The following is a 15,494-nucleotide window of genomic DNA, read 5'->3' on the forward strand; positions in this document are numbered from 1 at the left end:
GACCCCCGTAATCTAATAGCACCCCCCCCCCCCAAGAAAAGACCACAAACTGTATCACTCATACTAAAGTGGATGGGTTACAAAGAGGCATTTATAAGGCTGCGTAGTGAAACGCCACTCAAGGTAAAATAATACTTTATTAAACTCTATTATGGTTTAAAACTAGAATCATGAGAAAATCTGGTATTTCAGTTACATTGTTGACAAAACATTTAAAACAGCAGGTATTTGCAACTCATACACACATTCATGTTCTAGAGTACAGACAGCAATAAAATAAACAAGTTTCATGAGCGAAGATAATTTAAAAAAAATAAAAAGAATCAACAAAACATCCTGCTGGGCCAGACACACTACTGTATGTGTGATTTCTGTTCCTTTCTTATGTAAGGGTCACATACACAAACAGATTTCTATGTTAACCCATTTCTAACTAGCAAATGTCTTCAGACACCTATTAATCTTCCGGTTATGTTTGCAGGAGGAAATCCATACAGATACATGGAGAAGACACAAAGCCTGATTTAGTAAGTGCAGCCCTGGCCATGCATAGTGTCCATAGGCACAAAATAGTGCACAACAACCTGCCTCCCATAAATACATTGTTGACAGTGTTTGGCAGCCCTGTATTCATGAGTGGTGGGTGGTACATGGTGTCCCTCTAGCTTGTGGGTCATTTAGGCAAGCGCCACAAGACGACTGAAGCCATAAACACACTGTCAGTAAATAATTAGACTTACTCTATGACTTTGTCTTACTGTAAATGATGCTTATTTTTCCAGGTATGGTTCATCTCCTACTATGTGCAGAAGATAGGTTTGGGGATTACAAGAGCCTTGTTGGATTGTCACAAATGGGCACATTTATCAAAGTGTGAGATAAGAGCTCGCTACAGTAAGCGGGTGATTTTGAATTTTTTTTTTTTTGCACAAAAACTCACAAATTCAAGTTATGTTTTCAAAAATTTGAATGTTTGATACAGGCAAAATTTAAACCATTTTTTAATTAGACATTTTTTCAAGTTTTTTTGAGCTTGTAAACTCAACAAATTTGAGGCATTTTAGTTTTTTCCATGATTGTATTCAATCAAGTTTTTTCGTTCAAATTTTTTAATAAATGAGCAAACATTTGAGTTTTAATTCAAGTAGAAAAGACCTTTAAAACCTCACATATTAGAATTTTGATAAATAGCCCTCCAAGTGTTTATATACATAAATGCAGCAGCCCAGGGGGAAGATTTACTAACCGGCGAAAATTGGGCAGCATCCGCTTCACAACTATCGCAACACATCGCCAGGCGGAAATCTGCCCAGACAACGCTAATTCATGAACATGCAGAGTTTCATCCTTAGGCAATGCGAGCAATTCAAAGTGAAGTTGCGCTAGCGTTCATTTCTGCCTAGTGCACATTCGATAGAGGTCGCTGGACGTCTTTATGCTATATGTTGCATCAAACACATTACATTACACAATCCCAGGGAACCTTAATAAAGAAAATAGAGTTGTTATAATGCCCTACACATGAGCCCACTGTATAGTTTATGTGCCATATGTTAGGAAATGTATGGAGGAAACCGGTTTTTAGGACTTTTACAGGCTATCACTCTGAAAAAAGGAAAAGACGCCAGCGTTTTTTGGACTTTGATGCATTTTATACTCAGAATATGATGTAACAGAAGACTGAGGACAATCTATGCACTGCAAAGGACTTCGCCTGGTCTGAGCTGGCAAAGGAAAGTCTGGAGAAAGAGGTAACGTTCAGTAAAATCCGCATTTCAATGAATTTGTGGAGTTACGTCCATTCGCCAAAGCGAAAATCGTCAGGCGATAGAGTGCGAATGACCGCTAGCAAATTGGTGCCTGTGCCCGTTAGTAAATTGCTGATAACACTAGGGAATTAATGCTAGCCCTTAAGTAAATCTGCCAGTAAATGAGAACAGGACACGTCCAGTGCTTAATGAGTGAAAACCATATTAAGAAAATGTATTTTTATAGATGCAGGTTGAGGTTGAGGGATTATTGCATTTGGAGAAATGACTGCATACCTTTCATGCACAGAATTTCAATAAGCAGCTAAGATGGCATGGGGGGATCCAAATGCATCGTCCCCTGTTATTTTAACACTATTTTAATGTTAATACATTTATTTTAGGCAAAGTACTGGCTTTCTATACTGTGTAATCTGATAAACAAAAAGCTTATTTTGTAGCTGCAGAAACAAAAAAAAATACATACAAAAACATTTGTATGACCAAAAAAACATCAGCCCAAATCAGCTAATTACTCATAATAACTATATTACAGAACATTTCTGTAACACTTTTCTTGATTGGCAAACACAAATAATGAAATAGATTTCTTTGCCAGTATCTTACTATAGAACACACCTCAAGGCATAGATATATACACACACATTACTTTAGTAATTTAAAGTATTGTCCAATAAAACATACCCTCCTCTCACTTTGTCAGCAGATTCTTAAAAACAGTGTATTATATTGCATGAAAAAAATAGAAAAATAACACGTCAATTCGCAGAATGTGGACATAACTAGCTGATGTCCTGCATCACGTTATTTCATGGTAAGAAAGAGAAGCTAGAAATCCTAGTAAGTGCACTTGAGTGTGTGTATGTATATATATATATATATATATATATATTCTTCCCTTTAGTTAGATGCAGTAGGATGTACAGTCACAGCTATAGTTCTCCTGGCATTGGTCACATTGCGTTGCTGAGCAAGGAAAGACCTGCCGGAGGAACCAGCCTCACAATCCATTCCTCTTCTTCCTGATAACCTTGACTCCATGGCCAGCTTTTGATGCACTAAACTCTGAAAAAAACCAAAAATATTTCAATGGTGACGTCTTTATCCCATAATGCGTGAAGTCGTGTAGACTGGGTAGAAGGCAAACACTGATCACATAGCAAATTCCTATTCCATTACCTTATTATACCAAGCAGTGACGATTAGTCTTTCCTCGTATTCTCTCAGTTTCGCTTGCTGACCTTCACTCTAGACAGAAAACAAAAAGCATTGTGACAAATCCATTCTTAAAAAAAGAAACACCCTTACTTTTGTGGGTTTATATATCTTTATATTACAGGTATGGGACCTGTTATTCAGAATGCTCAAGACCTGGGGTTTTCCGAATAACGATCTTTCCTTAAAGGACTAGTAACAAAATTAATTTTTTGCAAAGTCTTTATTAACTTACCGGTTCTTCGCTTGCGCTCCTTCAGAAACGGTGACAAGGCGATGATCCATCGTGCGGCGCTCTATTTCTCCTCCCTACTTCTATAGGAGATAGTAGGGAGGAGAAATCGAGCGCCGCACGATGGATCATTGCCCTGTTGCCTTTTCTGAAGAGGAGCGTAAGCAAAGAATCAGTTATTTCTTAATAAAGACTTTGCAAATTTAAAGTTAAATGTGTCTTGGTGTTTTTTTTCATTATGTAGAAACAAATTTTTTTAAAAAAATGTTTTTATATTACTGGACCTTTAATTTGTATCTTCATACCTTCATTCTACTAGAAAATCATGTAAACATTAAAACAATGGGTTTGCTTCTAATAAAGAACAAGTATCTTAGTTGGGATCAAGTACAAGGCACTGTTTTATTATTACTGAGAAAAAGGAAATAGTTTTTAAAAAATTTGGATTAATTGGATAAAATGGAGACGGCCTTTGAATAATTTGAACTTTCTGGATAACGGGTTTCCGGATAACGGATCCCATACCTGTATTACAAAGCTTTATTTTTTTTAAATACATATTTATTAACAAAAGGTCCCCTCATTCAAAAAAAAAAAAAAAAGTAAGGAGCGACTGAATTTTTAAGACATTACAGAGGAGCCAAGTGCTAAAACAAAGAATAAAGGGGAAGTTTACCTTGAAGTTAACTTTTAGTATGTTAGAGAATGGCCTATTCTTAGCAACATATTGTTTTCATTGCTTTTAGTTATTTGGTTTACTCTTTTGCATCTTTCCAGCTTTTGAATAATAGGGGGCTGACCCCAACAGCCATAAACGTATTGCTCTTTGAATATTGATATTGTTACTTTTTATTCATTCTTTTCAATTCAGGCATTCATACATCTGCCTGGTTGCTAGAGTAAACTGGACCCCCACAACCAGATAGTGGATGAAACTCCAAACCAGAGAACTGCTAAAGAAAAAGCTAAATCATTCAAACACGACAAAAAATGAAGACCAACTGTAAAATGTTTCAGAATATCGCTGCCTACAGCACTAAAAGATAATTTGAAGTGTATTACCCGTTTAAAGGGGTAGTATACCTTTAAGTTAACATTTAGTATGTTATAGAGTGCCTTATTCTAATCAACTCTACAATTGATTCTTCAATTATTTATAGTTTTTGAATTATTTGCCTTTTTCTTCTGACTTTTTCTAGCTTTCAATGGGGGTCACTGACCCATCTAAAGAACATATTTATTAATCATCTTTCTATTCAAGTCTCTCTGATTCATATTCCAGTCTTTTATTAAAATCAATGCATAGTTGTTAGGATAATTTGGACCCTAGCAACCAGATTGCTGAAACTGCAATCTGGAGAGCTGCTCAATAAAAAGCTAAATAACAAAAAACGCAAGTAATAAAACATGAAAACCAATTGCAAATTGTCTCAGAATATCAATCCCTGCATCATACTAAAAGTTAACTCAAAGGTGAACAACCTCTTTAAGCACTTTGCTGGGTCAGAAGCAAAGTTAGGAGGGAGGGATTTTATCTTTATTAAAATGATACAAATAGAGAAAACAAAGACACTCAGAACACTAAATCACCCACATGGAAACACATTTAGATAAAGGAGACTGCACTTAACAAAAAGCTTGCCCTGAAAACACAGCCAAGTAATATCCACACATATTTTAGACAGCCTTTTACTATTGGAATACTTGACATTTTCCCATTTAGTGATAAGAAAACAGAACTGTGCCCTTAGCACTTCATTTTAAATGGTCTTTCTAGAGGGTCAGATTTAATACCCCACTTCCTCAGCATTTTCAGAGAGATGGCAGAGAATCACCATAGAGATTGCAGAGGAGGAGCAGAGAGAAAATGTGCTTTGAGGTAGACGATATTTAAAGTTGTATTTTCAAAAAGGTAGGAAACTGAATAGATTAGAAAATTAGTTTGTTTAAGGGAATTTTAAAGGTTAAGAAAAATGTCATAATAGTTCCCCTTTAATAAATAGCACTTACCTCTAATAACTCAATTTTTTTGTCTTTTTCAGTTAACTGCTTTCTTAGTAGCATTATTTCCGCTGAGGCCGGGTTTAATTTTGGATCTAAAGTTCTTATCACCTTAGAGAAAAAAATGGAAGAGCTATCAGTCAGTAAGTAAAGTGTAGCAACAAGTTGCAAAGGGCTTCAATGTGCCCAGTACAGAACAAGTGGTAAGTACAAGAATATGCCAGTGATTAACAAAGCAGCAATAGTGTGTGTGCAGCTTAACAAGGTTCAGGGGTGTAACTACAGAGAAAGCAGACCCTGCGGCTGCAGGGGGGCCCAGTAGGGTTAGGGCCCCACAAGGCCCTAATTTATATAGAATTTCAATAAAAATTGGCAAAACTGGTCAAGCTCTAGACATTTTGATGGCCTGAAACATTATTTGCTTTGGTGCCCAGTAATATCTTATTACCCCACTGGTTAGGTGGCTCTTATGTCAAAAATCTGGGCTAGCTAGTTCCCCTAGACAAAAAAACAAAAAAAAGTCAAAATGTAAATGCATATGGGTCTAAAATAGCACGTTTTGGCATTTAGAGCTTTTCCAGCTTTCTAGACACAATGGGTGGACATTCCTCTAAGTTACGTGTACCTGGAAAGCTCTAAATGCCAAAACGTGCTATTTTAGACCCATATGCATTTACATTTTAACTTTTTTTGTTTTTTATTGCAATTATACAGGCCTTCTGAGTAGTAATTTACCCCAGTCACTTGCCTGATGGGCCTCAGCATCCATGCACAACCATTCTGCACTAACTACACTTAACACCACACTTACATTCTTTGCCTTCTCCAGATAAACCTTGTATCGATCTTCCATTGCTTTCATGTCCTCATCTTTCTTGCGCAGTGCTGCCTCTAATTCTTCGATCCTTTGAGCTATCGAGAGAAACACAAAATACACTCAGTTCACTTTATTCTTTTCTCACATGTCAAAATAAATCTCAACACATGCCACATCAGATTAGAAATGCAGGGCGAGAATCTGCTCCTACATACACTACTTGATGTGCCTTCATCCAACTACATGGGTGCAGGCAAATGTGGCGGATTTCAGTGGCAAAAAGCAAGGCTTCCATTTTCGCACCGAAATCCACAACGTCTGCCTGCACCCAGGCCATTGCAATGTATCCGTACAGCAAGAATGGTAAGAGCGGATCTGTTGTGTCAGACATTAGCCTAAGGAGAGCCAAATCACCTGAGCTTCAGGCAGTAATCAGAAAGTTATACTCAAACAACCCTATTCTGTTAAATATGAATACATTTACTTCTGCAGGCAGCCAAATTCCTGCCCCATTTTATAGTACTAATTGTTAAGCTCTTGGAAAACGTTCACTTACACAAATATCACTCTGCACAATGCCCACAGAAGTCTATAGTAGCAGCAACACTCGTGTGAAACCAATAATCCACTTGCAAATAGAATTGAGCCTTGTTCAGAGTAGCACTAGAAGGCTGTTGTCGCTTGTGAGTATAGGCAACTTACTGTTCTGATTTGCATCTGGTTGCAGATCCGCAAGAAGTTCCTTTTTGGTCTCAATAGCTTCATGTACTTCCTTCAGTTTTTCCCTGTGGGGCAATAATAGGTCAGCCCTTGTCAGTTACATTACTACAAAAACAAATGTTTGTTTAGAAAGCAAAACGTCTTACTTACATCCGAGCTTCAATTGTTTTTTTCAATGTGCTTGACTGCAAATAAAAGTAAGTGGTATTAATGCCATAATACTGCAGACTAAAGAGCACAATTGTAGAATCTGTGGCACCGGCATCCTGCTAATTTTAAAATCCCTTTAATTTAAATGGTTAATTAGACATGCACAAATAAGTTTGTGTAGAACATATATAATCTTAAAAGTAATGCTGTTCACAATCATGTTTATCGTTATGAGCAGCATTGCACAGTAAAATATGAAAAAGTCATGTTTTTTTTTTTTAGTTTGGCTAATTTAAGTCAAACTAAAAATTAAAAATAGGTAACATCAGGCTTAATCACAACCAATCATGTATATTACTTTTCTCATAGTGTTTGAGAAATTAAAAAAGTAGGATGAAATAATACAATTTGAGTGAATCTTAACAGACATGAATATAATAAAATACGTTCCATTCATATTCATTAAAAATATGGCCCAAATTCAAATCAATAAGAAAACACATATTTAAAATCCATATCTTTTCCATAGGTTTTAATGGATTATTTCATTCCTTATGGTGCACTATTACTGTTCATAACGGATACTTACACCAGCTGTTTCAGCCTCTGTCCCTTCATTCTGCAGTGTCTTCTGCAGATCTCCAACTTGCAAATGCAGCTCCTCTACACGCTCCATGTTTAATCTGAGAGTCAATAAGGAAATAACATTTTAACAGAATGCTTAGAGGAACACATATAGAATTTGTACTGTATGCCTGTGTAGTTCAACTAGTGGCTTGATACCATACCCCTGTGCTTCCTGTTGTTGATATGAATGACAAAACATACACATAAACATAAGACGTGTACCTTAAAAATAAATATTGCTACAAATGCCATATTCTATATACTGAATACTATACCAGGGAATCATCAGAAAAGAAGACGGGGAGCAAGTTTGGAGACACAAATATTCATTACTAAAAGGCTGAACATAATTTACAACATTTCTGCCAAACTTTAGTTTTCCTTTAATGTGTTCTCTCATCCTTTCACATGGCATTTACGGTTAATAAAAAAAATAGACAGAAGTCAAGTACCCAGGTATGGGATCTGTTATCCAGAATGCTTGGGACCTGGGGTCTTCCAGATAATGGATCTTTCCATAATTTGGATCTTCATACCTTAAGTGTACTAGAAAATCACGTAAAAATAAAATAAACCTAATAGGCTGGTTTTGCTTCCAATAAGGATTAATTATATCTTAGTTTGGATCAAGTACAAGGTACTGTTTTATTAGTACAGAGAAAAGGTATATCATTTTAAAAATATGGCTTATGTGCATAAAATGGAGTCTATGGGTGACAGCCTTTCTGTAATTCAGAGCTTTCTGGAAAATGGGTTTCCAAATAACAGATCCCTTAATTGTATTTATTTTCCCATGGTGTAAGATCTAGGCATAAATAATTTGAACACTACTTAATCAGGGACCCAAAACGTAAGAGAAGAAAAAAAAGTGAAATCAAAACACTGTTAGTCCATAAACACTCACTTCAAAGCAAACTAGTTCAGTGTGGCGCCTATATAGTATAACTGGCAAAACTGCCTTATATAAAACGTAACCTTTAATAAAATTAGGCTAAAAGAGGAATGCCCACAAATGACAACCCACTGCTAAAAGCCCATTGTCCTTAAAAAATATTCATTTAAAAACCAGCAGATGGTGGAAACGGTGGTATCTTAATCAGCCAACAAACACTCTTCGCTGGTAGTAGTAGTATAACCCATTGGTTACAGTGCACTTATGCCACTGAGGAAGCTGAAGTAGTCAGCGAAACGCGTTGGGCGGCATAAGTGGACGGTGGCAGCTTAGCTCCCACTTTGTCCCTACGTAGACAGGCAGTTTTTGCTGGCAAACTTGGGGCACAAATGGAAGGGTGGGAGCGGGTAGTGTTTGCACTGTAACCAATGGGTAATACTACTCCCGGCGAAGCGTGTTTGTTGGCTGATTAAGATACCACCGTTTCCACCATCTGCTAGTTTTTAAATGAATGTTTTAAAAGGACATTGTTCCTGCACGGCGGCCTAATGGGCTTTTAGAAGTGGGTTGTCATTTGTGGGCATTCCTCTTTTTAGTCTAATTTTATTAAAGGTTACGTTTTATATAAGGCAGTTTTGCCAGTTATACTATATAGACGCCACACAGAAGTGAGTGTTTATGGACTAACAGTGTTTTGATTTCACTTCTTCTTTTTCTTCTCTTGTGATTAGTAGTTTAATCTACACACACTTGCAGTGTGATTGCCTTAGTAACACTGTGTTCACAGCTCCTCATTTCATTTCCTGTGATTATACCCAAACCCTAAGCAGCAAATACCCAGTAACTTGCTTTTCCTGCTTTAACACTTTAATCAATGTGCCATTTTAGGTTATAGGAGTGGTTTTGCAATTCTACTTCTTATTTTCATAAAGGGCCCCTCAGCAGGGTGAGAATTTCATCTGCTCAAAAGAACACCGGGCTGGCCAGGAAACTGACACCTGTTATGCAATTCTGAATTATATATCCTGCACATGTTATGTAACTTCTCTTCATGTCACCTGTTTTCTGTTTCCAGTTCACTCATCTTGCGCTGCTTTTCTTCCAGCTGGGACTGCAAATCTGTAATTTTTTGATTTTCTGACCCCTCTTGTTGTAGACGCAGCATCTTATTTTCATGTTGTAGCCTAATAAACATCTCCCTGTTATACAGAGTAGAAGACAACCATTAGTATTTAAACTTGCAAGTAAATAGGAGAACGGCATTTGACACTGTTGCTCTGTGGTATCTGGGATTTGAATTAATAATGAATGGAGGGCACACCAGTAGTGATGGGCGAATTTGCGCCGTTTCGCTTTGCCGAAAAATTCGCGAATTTTGCGCGAAATGGCGAAAAATTCGCGAAACGGCGCCGGCGTCTCGTTTTTGACGCCGGCGCCCGTTTTTGACGCCGGCGCCCGTTTTTCGAAAAAAAAATTTTCACGCCGGCGAATTTTAGCGCGAATTTTCGCGGGCGTTTCGCAAATTTATTTATTTTTATTCGCGCGGCGCGAATCGCGCAAATTCGCCGCGAATTCGCGCCTGGCGAATAAATTTGCCCATCACTACACACCAGAAAAGTTCAAAGATTAGTTAGAGGTGCAAAAACAATTGTTACCCCTACCTAAGGTAACCAACATCACTGACTCATCCACATGTTTGCACACTCAGAACAAAAACAATTTGGCAAAAAAAGGTGGTTTGAAAGTCAATTTTTACTATTTGTTCAGAAAAACATTTAATACAGACAATGCCTTACAATATGGCATAATTTTCACAATGTTTAAAAGTAAGTATCAACCACCCATTAGTTATATACAGCGAGAAAGAAAACAGCAAGGGAGCGGATACACCTACCAGAAAAATGAGATTCTCAAGAGAATCCCCTTGACAAAGGCCTTGGTGCCGAAACGTTGGGGCCATTCTCATTTTTCTGGTAGGTGTATCCGCTCCCTTGCTGTATATAACTAATGGGTGGTTGATACTTACTTTTAAACATTGTGAAAATTATGCCATATTGTAAGGCATTGTCTGTATTAAATGTTTTTCTGAACAAATAGTAAAACTTGACTTTCAAACCACCTTTTTTTGCCAAATTGTTTTTGTTCTGAGTGTGCAAACATGTGGATGAGTCAGTATCTGGGATTTGAACCTGGTAAACTAGAAGGTCAGACAAAGACAGGTTGCATACTTTAGGGTAAAGAAAAAAAAATAAACTTCCATTTAATGATACATTTTTAGTTCCAAAAAAACATATACATAAAGCTTACTTACATGCATGCCATGTTTAAGCCTACTACAGTGACTGAAGTGTATAGCCACTGCAACAAAAAACTAGGGATACACCGAATGCTCTTTTTTTGGGAATGGGCCAAAGTACAAATCCTTCACCCATGATTTATTTAAATCCTGAACTGAATCCAAACCCTATTGTGCATATACAAATGAATGCTTGGATTGCTTTAAAAAACACACACACACACACCTGTATTGTACAGCCAAAAGACAATTTTTATTCTTTGTTAGGGTTACGATTCGGTATAGCTAGGCACTTGGGTTTGGCCGAATTCAAATGATCTGATCTTTGGCCAGAGAGATTGTCCCATTGGGCTCAGTCTGTTGATGCCCCAATTGGGTAAATATCTGCTCATTTGGTGACCTGCCACATAAGCTGATCTTACAGTGTATGACCGGCATTGGAACTACACTTAGGGGCCTATTTATCACGCTATGTGAAACAGTGGAGAGAAACATCGCCAGTGATTATGCCCATAGCAACCAGTCAGATCTTTGCTTTCGTAGGCAACTGTTGAAATCAAATTGTGGATTGGTTGCTATGGGCAACATTACCAGTGATGTTTATCATCACTGTTTTACACAGCATAATAAATAAGCCCCTTATTCTTGTTAGCTGCCTCCATATTCAGGACAGTAGATAATAGAAAATACATATTCCTTCAATGAAAACAGAAACTTGAACATACGGATGACCCAAGGGTGCATTTACTTGAAAACAATGATTTTAGTTACCGGTATTCAGCAGGCAGAAGCTCTGCAGCTAGATTGTCAAAGTTTTTCACTCCATCTAAAAGAATGAAGGTTAAATATTTAAAAAAAAGTTAAATATATTAAATACAGTATAACATTTAGTAGCCTCTCTCAGTACAAACTGAAGCTTAAAAGAAAATATTCATAACTAGAAGCCTTTGACTTGGTGCTCTCACACGTAGTACTCTCCTCCAATGGTGGTTTAGACAAATAAAATTGGAAAAAATACGCTAAAACAAAGATTGGCTATTAATAGACCTTAGAAGCTTGAATTATATTTTCAAATGTGTTTCATGTTTGAGTAATATAAACAACCTAAAGTGAAAGGGTATATATTCGAAAAATGTAAATAATATAAGTTACCAGACTGACTGAGATGATCTTGTTGTATCATGGAACATCTTAGCTCCTCATTAGTCTCCTTTAGAGCTGAGCATTGAACTAAAAGCCTCTGAAAAACAGATTTGAAATATTAATACAACTGCTTTGGGCTGCAGTCATTAAAGCGGTAGTGCACATTTAAATGAGAACATTGCATGATATCTCAGATAGTGAGTGTTATTTGGAGACAAGTTGCATTTGGTTTTAATTTTATTTGTGGATTTTAAATTATTTAGCTTTTTGTCTAGCAGGTTGGCAGTTTAAAATATTATAATTTATCTCGCTGCCAGTGTTCAACGTAATCTAGCTACCAGTTAATGGTGTGAATTACTTCTGTCTCTAAACTTCTTTCACTAACCTCCTCCCTAGGCTTATCTTTGTGCTCAGACTCCCCCTCTCACTCCAATGGTAATGCTCTGGATCTCATATTTACCAGACTCTGTTCAACCACCAATTTTACTAACTCACCATTTCCCCTCTCTGATCACAATATGCTCACATTTCAACTCTCACTAACTCCCTCCTCACCCCCTGCTATTCCCCAAACACGTACCTACCGTGACTTGCAAGCTATAGACGTGTCACATCTCTCTTCTTCCTTTGACTCTCTTCACTCTAATATCTCAGCCATCTCATGTCCTAATGTGGCTACCTCTGTCTACTATAGTACTCTCACCACTGCCCTAAATGAGCTTGCTCCTTTAAAAACTAAACGTTCTAGACCCAAACCACTTCAACCTTGGCATACTGCTCATACAAAAGCGCTCCAAAGACACTCACGTGCACTTGAGCGTCGCTGGCGCAAATCCCGTTCAGAATCAGACTTTTGGAGCTACAAATCTGCCCTGCGCTCCTTTAACACCAGCCTCTTCCAAGCCAAACAAACATACTTTACTTCACTCATTAACTCCCTTTCTAAAAAACCAGCACAACTTTTCTCCACCTTTAACACTCTCCTTTCCCCTTCTCCACCCCCTCCATGCACATCTGTCTCTGCTCAAGATATTGCTGAGCACTTCAAAAACAAAATTGACACTATCAGAAGGGACATTACACTACTCAACCCCCCTAGACTTCCACCACCCTCCCTCCACACTCCCCAGTCCCTCCTGTGCTCCTTCACCCCTGTCACTGATGAGGAAGTCTCAAAGCTTCTGGCCTCTTCTCACCTTACCACCTGCCCGCTTGATCCAATTCCCTCAAAACTTCTCCGCAATACCAATCCGTGTCTAATCAAAGCCTTAACTCACCTATTTAATCTTTCCCTCTCAACTGGACTGTTTCCTTCTCAACTAAAACATGCTCTTGTCACCCCCATCCTGAAAAAACCCTCTCTTGATCCCTCCAATCTTGACAACCTCCGACCTATCTCTCTGCTACCTTTCATCTCTAAACTACTTGAGCGCCTAGTCTACAACCGACTTACCTCATTCCTCTCTGACAATAACCTGCTGGACCCCCTACAATCTGGTTTTAAGCCACAACACTCCACGGAAACTGCCCTGACTCGACTGACTAATGACCTTTTAACCGCTAAAGCCAACAATCACTTCTCACTACTAATACTGCTTGACCTCTCAGCCGCATTTGACACTGTAGATCACCCTCTCCTCCTCCAGTCCCTCCAGTCACTTGGCCTTCGTGACACAGCCCTGTCTTGGTTCTCTTCTTACATCACCAATCGTTCCTTCAGTGTCTCCTACAATGGAGTAGCATCTTCTCCCCTACCTCTTTCTGTTGGAGTTCCCCAAGGCTCTGTCCTGGGACCATTACTATTCTCCCTCTATACTTCCTCCCTTGGCAAATTAATAAATTCTTATGGTTTCCACTACCACCTCTATGCTGACGATACTCAGATCTATCTCTCATCTCCTGATCTCAACCCAGAACTCCTAACTCGCGTCTCCTCCTGCCTGTCCGCTATCTCTACCTGGATGTCACAACGCTACCTTAAATTAAACCTCTCTAAAACTGAAATGGTTCTCTTTCCTCCAACTAACACCAGTAGCATCCCCGAAGTATCCATCATAGTTAACAATTCCACTATCACCCCCTCTCCCCAGGCCCGGTGCCTTGGGGTTATCCTAGATTCTGCCCTGTCATTCACTCCTCATATCCAGTCACTTATTAAATCTTGTCACTTCCACCTAAGGAACATATCCAAAATACGATCATTTATCACCCAAGACGCTGCCAAAATTCTTATTCACTCTCTCATCATATCGCGTCTAGACTACTGTAACTCTCTTTTAATTGGCCTCCCCCTCCAGAGACTGTCACCTCTCCAGTCCATAATGAACACTGCTGCGAGGCTCATACACCTCAGCAACCGCTCCTCCTCTGCCTCGCCATTCTGTCAATCCCTGCACTGGCTTCCGTTACCTTTCAGAATCAAATTCAAATTAATGACACTGACTTTCAAAGCACTTCATAACTCTGCCCCACCCTACATCTCTAAACTCATCTCTATATACTCACCCACTCGCTTACTACGCTCCTCTACTGACCTGCTACTCAACTCTTCTCTCATTACCTCCTCACATGCTCGCATTCAAGACTTTGCAAGGGCTGCACCCCTCCTCTGGAACGCTCTCCCACGGTCTGTCCGACTTTCTCCCAACCTTTCTACTTTCAAGAAATCTCTGAAAACGCACTTCTTTCGAGAAGCCTACCCTCACTCTGCTTAACTACCAAACGCAATACCACATTTCTCACCCACTTAATTCGATCTTGCCCACTCCCACACCTTGTGTATTACTCCCTTCCCTTTAGACTGTATGCCTATGCATAGGGCCTTCCTCACCTTTTTGTACCTGTATTGATTGTGATGTTTGTTACTCCATATATTCTATGTATGTAATTCATGTGATGTAGTTGTATAATCACATTTACTTTACAGTGCTACGCAATATGTTGGCGCTATATAAATACATGTTAATAATAATTAAAAACTTGAGAGATCATTTCATTAAAAAGTAACAATACCATTAGTGAGTGTGGATTATACTTTGACAAAAACCAATAAACTGGCAGTTACACAGAGCAAAAAGGTTGCCATTGTCAGGGACCCCAAGTTTGAAAGCAAAAAAATAAATAAAAAAACAGAAGAGGAAGGCAAATAACTGAAAAGCTAAATAAAAATAATGAAAACCAACTGAAAAGATGCTAAAAACAGGACATTCTATATCATGCTAACATTGACCGAAGGGTAAACTACCCCTTTAAGCCATTTTGTGAATAATCAGCTGCACATAGAAGGGGTGTTTTGTATAACATCAATTTTACATCCCCTAATTTTAAGTTTGCCCTCATTTTATACCATTGGTCCCAGAAATGTATTATGCATAATGCATTTCCTGATGTTATATCAGTTCTTTCTGGACCCCTGAAAAAAAATTAAAATGGGGAGTTCTGCTGTAATTATGAAAAAAAGATCAAATACATTATATAAAAATTTAAAAATACAGTATATGTTCTTACCTCCTTTTCCTTTAACAGCGTCTCCTGCTTTTCCTTAACACTTTTCATCTCATAAGCCAATGTGTCTGCTCGTTTAGACTCCAAAGAAAGTTTGTTATGAAGCTCCTGAACCTTTTGAAAATAAC

The 15,494-nt window shown here is 38.2% G+C and overlaps 1 protein-coding gene across 1 annotated transcript in view; it reads right to left on the reverse strand.

Moving 5' to 3' along the window:
* Nucleotides 1-118: 118 nt before the first annotated feature.
* hook1.L (hook microtubule-tethering protein 1 L homeolog) overlaps nucleotides 119-15,494 on the reverse strand; it is a 44,265-nt gene continuing 28,889 nt past the window's right edge. The window contains exons 12-22 of the mRNA XM_018258275.2: nucleotides 15,370-15,480; nucleotides 11,872-11,959; nucleotides 11,491-11,545; nucleotides 9,482-9,622; nucleotides 7,494-7,587; nucleotides 6,905-6,939; nucleotides 6,737-6,819; nucleotides 6,029-6,129; nucleotides 5,227-5,328; nucleotides 2,949-3,017; nucleotides 119-2,834 (exon numbers count right to left, since the gene is read on the reverse strand). Of these exons, the coding sequence (XP_018113764.1) occupies nucleotides 2,670-2,834; nucleotides 2,949-3,017; nucleotides 5,227-5,328; nucleotides 6,029-6,129; nucleotides 6,737-6,819; nucleotides 6,905-6,939; nucleotides 7,494-7,587; nucleotides 9,482-9,622; nucleotides 11,491-11,545; nucleotides 11,872-11,959; nucleotides 15,370-15,480 (1,044 nt within the window). The 3' untranslated portion in view covers nucleotides 119-2,669. The remainder of the gene's footprint in view (nucleotides 2,835-2,948; nucleotides 3,018-5,226; nucleotides 5,329-6,028; nucleotides 6,130-6,736; nucleotides 6,820-6,904; nucleotides 6,940-7,493; nucleotides 7,588-9,481; nucleotides 9,623-11,490; nucleotides 11,546-11,871; nucleotides 11,960-15,369; nucleotides 15,481-15,494) is intronic.

Source organism: Xenopus laevis, chromosome 4L (assembly GCF_017654675.1).
Source record: "Xenopus laevis strain J_2021 chromosome 4L, Xenopus_laevis_v10.1, whole genome shotgun sequence".
NCBI lineage: Eukaryota > Metazoa > Chordata > Amphibia > Anura > Pipidae > Xenopus > Xenopus laevis.